The 7,897-nt window shown below is 55.2% G+C and overlaps 1 protein-coding gene across 1 annotated transcript; it reads left to right on the top strand.

Moving 5' to 3' along the window:
- The first annotated feature begins 6,650 nt into the window (after nucleotides 1–6,650).
- On the top strand, nucleotides 6,651–7,412 carry LOC144898063 (dITP/XTP pyrophosphatase-like). The gene has a single exon (XM_078788951.1). It carries the CDS (start codon nucleotides 6,651–6,653, stop codon nucleotides 7,410–7,412), a length of 762 nt encoding a protein of 253 aa, XP_078645077.1.
- The last annotated feature ends 485 nt before the right edge of the window (nucleotides 7,413–7,897 follow it).

The following is a 7,897-nucleotide window of genomic DNA, read 5'->3' as shown; positions in this document are numbered from 1 at the left end:
GTTTTTGTCGACCATTTGAGTCGACCATTTGATTAAAATACAAGCGACTCGAACAAGGAAGCGACTCGAACAACGAATCGGTCCGATACGCAAACTGTCGGGATTTTTCTCGGCCGATCCGACTTTTTTGCCCCCAATGAGAAAAACACTCACCAATCGTACCCAACAAGCAATCGCAATCATGACACCGAAACAACCGACTCATTGTCTTTTCCGTCAACATGACCATCGGTCAACGCCCCGCGGGCGACATGTGATTTGCGGGAAAGCGGCGAAATGGTTTCGGTCGGCAATCGTCATGCGGGCGTTCTGGTTTTGTCGTTGAGTATCCCCGTCGTGTTGGACGGACAAAGTGGTACCGGTACCGTTGTTGGCGCGGAAGCGTGACAACAACGGCCGCAGAACAGGGTGATCTGGCGGTTCAATGGACGACCAGCATCGGAGTGGCTCGTGCGGCGGAAAAATTGCCGGCTCGTTTCTTCACGTCAGTGATCAACGGTCGATCACGACGTTTGAAATGACTTTCAATAACGAACGGGTGGTAATTTCCGAATTCAATCGAAGCCCTGCCGGGGAGGTGTTTGGAATTGATGGCGCCCGGGAATGGATCGATCAGTCGGCAGAAATCGTTGAACAAACCATCGGAGTCACCCCTGAAATCGAAAAATTCGTGATCCCCAGGATGACGTTGTTCGTTACCACGACCGGTGGGGTGATCCAGGCGATTGATGCCGCTTCAGGATCGACGTTGTGGACCAATCAGGTGCCCGGTTCGGCGCAGGTGACTTCGGCTCCCGATGCAACTGACCAACTCGTTGCCCTCACCCGAGGGTCGGTAGTTTATTGTTTTCACGCGTCCGACGGGCGAAAAGCGTGGGATCAACGATGTTCAGGCGCCCCGGCGGCGGCTCCGGTGATCGGGCGGGATTTTGTCTTTGTTCCGTTGGTCAATGGACGCATCGAAGCGTTTCCGATCCAACCCAATTTGACCCGCACGGAATTGCGAAAACAAATTGTCCGCGACGGCGAGGACACCGCCGCATTACAACAATACAATTCGGCGCTCGATGTCATTCGGCGCAACAGCGGTACCGGCGGTTTTTACGGAAAAGTCAAACGGCACCGGGCGGCGGGTTCATTCGTGTCAAGCGGAACTGTTTCCTGTTCCCCGGTCGTGACCGACACGACCGTATCGTGGCCGACGAGTCTGAATTTTTTCTACATCGGTTTGGGGTCGGCGGAAAAACTGGGCCAATTGCGTTCGCGTTTTCGAGCCCGCGGTAAAATTCTCGCCAAAGCAGTTTCGCCAACAACGCGATCTACATTGCTGATGAAGCCGGATTTGTATATGCACTCAACCAGAACAACGGCAAGTTGCTGTGGGATTTTGGTTCCGGGCAACCGTTCAGTCAGACTCCCGTTCCAGCGGGAAATCATGTTTATGCCGTTTCCAACGATTTTGGTTTGTTCAAAATCGATGCGTCCAATGGTAGCCAACCATCCGCCTGGCCCGGAAGTGTTCCCGATGTCAAAAGTATTGTTTCCATCAGTCGCGATAAAATTTATTGCATCGGACGGAACGGGAATTTACGGATTCTGAAAATTGAAAACGGTGCTCAAATTGCGTCGGTACCGTTAAGTGGGATCGATTTTCATCTGGTCAACACGCAAACGGATCGATTGTTTCTGGGATCGTCACTTGGGACCATCCAGTGCTTGCGCGACCGGTCGTCGGTTCAACCGTTTTTTCACGGCGAAACGACGGGCGGGTCGGTGTTGAAACCCGGCGAAAATCCGCCGCTGCCCGACGAAATCCTCCCTGAAGGCGCCGACAACGGCAACCCGTTTGGCGGCGGTGAATCCAGCAATCCGTTCGGTGACGGTGGATCAAACAACCCGTTTGGCGGCGGTGGATCGAACAATCCGTTCGGTGACGGCGGATCAAACAACCCGTTCGGTGACGGTGGATCGAACAATCCGTTTGACGATGCCCCATCGGGTGAATCATCGGACACCCGCCCAGGCGAATCGCTCGTTGACCCGGGCAATCCATTTGACAATCCAGGCGGCTAGCATCGAATTCCAGGTTCGGATTTTATATGGATGCAACCATCTGGGCGTTGGTGTTGCTGGCCTTGGGGCTGGTCGCGTTTACCATGGAATTTCTGGTGCCCAGCGCCGGTATGTTGGGGGTGTTATCGGCGTTGTTGTTGTTCGGTTCGGTCCTGGTCGGCAGTTCGGTCGACTGGCGGCTGGGGATCGGATTGAGTGTCGTCATCGTGGCGATTTTACCGGTGGCGTTTGTGGCGATTTTACGAATCTGGCCGCACACATATATCGGTAAACGGGTAATGATTGGTGAAACGACCCGCTGATGATGTCGTTCCCGATGCGAAAAACCGTCAACTGCGTCAAGCGTTGCGAGGTCGTTTTGCGGTTGCGAAAACCAAAATGTTACCTGGCGGGATTATCGAAATCGATGGCACTCAACACGATGCAATCGCCGATGGCGTGGGCATCGAAGCGGGCGACCTGGTAAAAATTATTGCGGTCCGCAACAATCGCCTGATTGTCCGCCTGGCCGATCCGGGTGATTCACCGGCGACTGATGCCGCCGTTTCAGGAATGCGTGAAATGTTCAATGGTCAATCGGATCAACGCCGGGGTGTTGAATAACATGTGCATGGTCACGCTGGCCAGATCACCCGCCGACGGTCGTACAAAATGGCCGAAACGACCGAAAAGAAAAACAGGGGAACAAACGCCAGACCTTGTCCCAGATGCAAAATGGCAAACAACCCCGAACTCACAATCACCGCAGCGATCGGGCGATAACCGATCGATCGCCCGGTCGCCTGAATCGGTCGACCCGTTGCCAGCGTCGCAGCACCGGGCGGCCAGGCGGGCGACCCGGTTGAGTGGTGAATCAAGAATCCATTGTTGGACGACGCCCCGACAAACGGTTTCTTCGATCAGCGGAGCGATGACGACCGCTGTCAGCCAGCCGGAGATCAATCCCCAATTCCCGGCGCCGGGTTCGAAAATTTCCATCGTCGGATGTCGGTATTCGACGAAGGTTCTCAAAAAATTGTGCAACCACAACAACCATGGGAAAACGATCACCATCGCGACCAGGCCAGCACCATGTCACGCGGCATCGACAAACTTTTTTTCCAGGGCCATGTCGCGGGTCGCGTTTTCTTCCACCAGACCATCGAACCGGTCAACGCGAACAAGATTACCAGACCGCGGGTCAATTGCAGATGGGCTTGCTGGCGGACATCAAGTTGTGCCAGGGCGAAACCACCAGCCGGTGGGCGATTGAAAAAGGCCCAGACGATCGATCCAAGCGTATCCGACCCCAACCAGATGCGAAGATGATCACCACATCGGTCGCCGAAATCCGCCGTTGATCGCATTGCGAGGCCACTGAACATTGCGAGGCCACTGATGTTTCACCGACATTTCCCGGCAAACGGTCCGTTTTCAACCGACCCACCCGAAGCGCGATACCGTCGCAAACATCGGACCGCAACCCACGTGGCCACCGCCAGGCTCAACGCGATCGAGGACGGTTGGAGCCAGGCAAGTGCAATCAGATCGAGCATCGACGTAATTTGTTGCGAAAATCAGGCATCGTCCAGGCAGGGATCATCGCAACGGACAATTTTCAGCGGATTACCCGCCCGGCCCCAAACATTGTCCGTGGTTCGATCCAATGCGGCCGATTCCCACGGGCCACCGAGTTCACATTCCGAATGTTCCGGCGCGTTGCCGTTTTCGTCGTTGAGCTGGTTTTCGCCCCGGAGTTGATCGTGCGGTTCGTTTTCGCCGTGAAACGCCGAAAACAGGCGCGGGGCTGGATCGGAATTGCGTCCGATCCGCTGACGGGCTTCGACCGCCCAGGGACTGTCCGGGTTGAGCCGCAGGAACGTTTGCCAGTGTTCCAACGCCACGTCGTGTTGTCCGGTCAATTCCAACACGCGAGCCAGATGAAAGTGAACATCGGCATAATCGGGGTGAATCGCCAAAGCGCCACGAAATGTTCCGATCGCCAGTTCGAACTGCTTGAGTTCGATGTAAACACACCCCAAATTCGCTCTGGCTTCGACAAAATTCGCATCCAGTTCGATCGCCATCAAATATCGTTCCCGGGCGGCCGGATAATCGTGTTCAAAATACAACAATTCCGCCACCTGGAAACAGTAATCCGCCCGGGCGCCGAAAGCCAGCATCAAACCGCGGTAGACATCAATCGCCTGGACATGGTGGCCGATTTCGATCAACCGGTTGGCCAACGCCAGAAACTGGTCCGGCGTCCGCAGCTGTTCCAGCGCCACTTCGGCGAATTCCATCGGCAACGTCTCCGATGGGTCGTTCTTCGATCCGGTCGACGTCGAACCCGGCCGGTCGGGCAACCGTTGCTCCGGATCGGCTTTGCGGTCAAGCCGGATCGGCGAACCATCAAGTGAATACCGACCGTTTCGCTGGCGCTGTGGAAACCATCATTTGCCGGCGAGGAAAAATCAATCCGACGCTGTCCCCGGGTTCAACCAGCCCGTTGTCGTCCTGAGCAGAATATTTTTTCCATCAACCAGAACGTGCAAATGCGCCAGGCTGTTTCCGATTTGACGACATCGGCCGGCAAGCCGATGCAGTTCGTTTTCGATCGCCAACGGGTGATTTCCCTGGTCAATCAGATGGGCCAGATGCCGCGCTGCGGAAACTTGTTGAAAATCAAAATACGCCAGGCGGTGAACCTGCATTACCGGCACGATCAAGCCGCGTTGCTGCCAGCGACGAACCGTTGATACCCGAACACCGACCAGATCCGCCAGCGTCGCCGGGGTATAAAGGCTGTGGACACCCGAAGGCTCGCCTGCAAGGCCCAGTTTCTGCCAGAACACGCGTTCGGTGACGATTTCCAATTCACCGGCGGCCGCTTTGGCCAGATACCGCTGATCGACCTGGTTGAAACAATCCTCACCGGCGGCCAGTCGCCACCAATGACAACAATCTGGGAATCATCGACAATCGATTCGTCGCACGCCCCCCCGGCGCGGCCGACAATGTCCGCCGCGTCGACCCGTTTCATACTGGCCAATTTACCGACAAACGCGACCCGGCGACCCGACACGTACCGAGTCGTTTTGACATCCGGAAAATCCAATTGAATTTGCGTCATAACAGCAGCTCACCAACCCCCAAAGCGTCCACAAAAGACACCGATTGACGCATTTCCAACCCGCTCATGCTCCGAATCGACCCCCGTACAGGGCATCCGTACAGGGCATCCGTACAGGGCATCCGTACAGGGCATCCGTACAGGGCATCCGTACAGGGCATCCGTACAGGGCATCCGTACAGGGCATTTGTACAGGGCACCGTGTCCGCACTTCGGGCCGGGCCATCACGCTTTGGGAGCGGTGATGACTTCGGCGGATTGGATGACGACATCCACTTTGGGGCGATCATTCATTTCACATGCAACATTCCCGATCGATTTGACGACGTCCAAACTGTCGGCATCTGCCGTGCGGCCAAAAGCGGTATAGCTGCCATCGAGATGCGAATGAGCATCCAGGCAGATAAAAAACTGGCTTCCGGCAGAATTCGGATCGGAACTGCGGGCCATCGACAACACACCCGCTTCGTGTTTCATGCTGTTGAATTCCGCATCGATTTTGTAACCCGGGCCACCAGTTCCGGTCCCTTGCGGACATCCGCCCTGAATCATAAAACCTTGAATTACCCGATGAAAAATCAGCCCGTCGTAAAATCCATGGCGGGCCAGGCCGATCATGTTCCGACAATGACCGGGCGCAAATTCGGGAGCCAGGTCCAACACAATCCTGCCTTGTGACGTTGTTAATTTGATGGAATATTGGTTGATCGAAAAATCAACATCCGCGACTTTTTCAGAAATCTGTTCCCGGGTCGGCATGGTCCAGTTGCCCTTTACCTGTAAAATCAGTTGATCAAGCCCCATTTTTTACATCCCGGCGGTTGTCGTTACAATGGTGGTCCGAAAAAAGCGCCGTCTCGAAATGAGTCACCGCCCTCACGAACCCCTTTTCCATGTGGCGACGGGAAACGATCAAGTGAACTCGAATCACCCGGTAGAATCGGTTGAATCAAAGAAACCAGGCCGACGAATCCACACACGCGGGGAATCGACACATTGAATGTTTCAGCCGATGTCGTCATTCGACCGGCCATGCCGCAAGACGTGGTCCAGTTACAGTCCTTTTTACGGCCTTTTGTCCAGGCCAGACAGGTATTGCCGCGCAGTCCCGAAGAAATCCAGGCCTTGATTCCCAACGGGTTTGCAGCGTTTTCCGAACAGTGTCTGGTCGGATTTTCAGCGGTTGAAATCTATTCGCAAAAACTTGCCGAAATCCAGTGTCTGGCGGTTGATCCGAAAATGCAGGGCTGTGGGATCGGTTCACGCCTGATTGACTTGTGCGTCCAGCGGTCCCACGACCGGGGCGTACTGGAATTGATGGCAATCACCGCTTGCGAGGGCATTTTTCGAAAAAGCGGGTTTGATTATTCGCTGCCCGAACAAAAACGGGCGATGTTCATTTCGACCGAAAAGGAACGTGGACGGCTTTGACAATGTTGACTGCCCGGACGGGGATCGATGACAAATGTTGACGAATGATGTGGGTAATTCAAACCCGGCAACGCGACTCGCTGGCAAGTCCACACACGACGCGGACCCGGCGACCGGACACGATCCAGGTGGCCATCGGCCAAATGGTCAACCCGACAGCAAGTCGCGCTTGACACGGCCAATCGAACGACTGCCAACAGAAATCGTGCTCGGCACTCACAACGGCAAAAAATTGCTCGAAATGCAGCGGTTGCTCTCACCGTTGGGCATTGATTTGGCGACCCTGGCGGATTTTCCCGATGCGCTCACCGTCGAAGAGACCGGCGACAGTTTTTCAATCAACGCGAATCTGAAAGCGACTCGTCAGGCGATTCACTTGAACCGCTGGACGATCGGCGAAGACAGCGGGCTGTGCGTCGATGCGCTCGACGGGCGCCCGGGAATCTATTCCGCCCGGTTTTCAGGCCCCGAAGCGACCGACGAAAAAAACAATGCCCGCCTGTTGCAGGAAATGACGGGTGTCCCGACCGCCAGGCGGACGGCGTATTACACCAGTCACATCTGTCTGTCGGATCCTCAAGGAAACATCCGGATCGCCTGTGAAAATTATTGTCGCGGGGTCATCCTCGAACAACCATCGGGCGTCGGCGGGTTCGGATACGATCCGCTTTTTTACATCCCTGAATACGACCAGACGTTTGGTCAACTTGGCGCCGCGGTCAAATCAATGATCAGCCATCGGGCCAGGGCGATGCGACAATTCACCGATCAACTGTTGCGCATCGCGGCCGGTTGATATAATGCCGGTGCCGTTGTCCGATCCGGCCGGCTTCCAATGATTTTCAGCAGATTTGCAACCGCGTGATTCCATGGCTTTTTTCGACTGGGTCAGCCGGCGGGTATTTAATACCGTTCACCGCAACAACCTGGTTTACAACACGTGCTGGGAAGACCCGCGGCTGGATCATCAGGCGTTGCAAATCGGACCCGGTGACCATGTGCTGGTGATTACATCAGCCGGTTGCAACGCCCTGGATTATGCCCTGGCCGAACCGGATCATATCTACGCGGTGGACATGAACCCGCGGCAAAACGCATTGCTGGATCTGAAAATCGCCGGGATCCGGTCGCTGGATTTCGATACGTTTTTTTCGATGTTCGGCGATGGATATTGCCCCGACGGAAAACAGGTTTACCAAACCCGGTTGAGAAATCAATTGTCCGGTTGGTCCCGCGCGTTTTGGGACCGGAAATTCAAATGGTTCACCAATGCCAAACGGT

The sequence above is a fragment of the Doryrhamphus excisus genome, unplaced genomic scaffold, assembly GCF_037039965.1.
Source record: "Doryrhamphus excisus strain RoL-2023G ecotype Guam unplaced genomic scaffold, RoL_Dexc_Guam_v1.1 HiC_scaffold_62, whole genome shotgun sequence".
Lineage (NCBI taxonomy): Eukaryota > Metazoa > Chordata > Actinopteri > Syngnathiformes > Syngnathidae > Doryrhamphus > Doryrhamphus excisus.
This window is presented reverse-complemented; position numbering and strand designations above follow the sequence as displayed.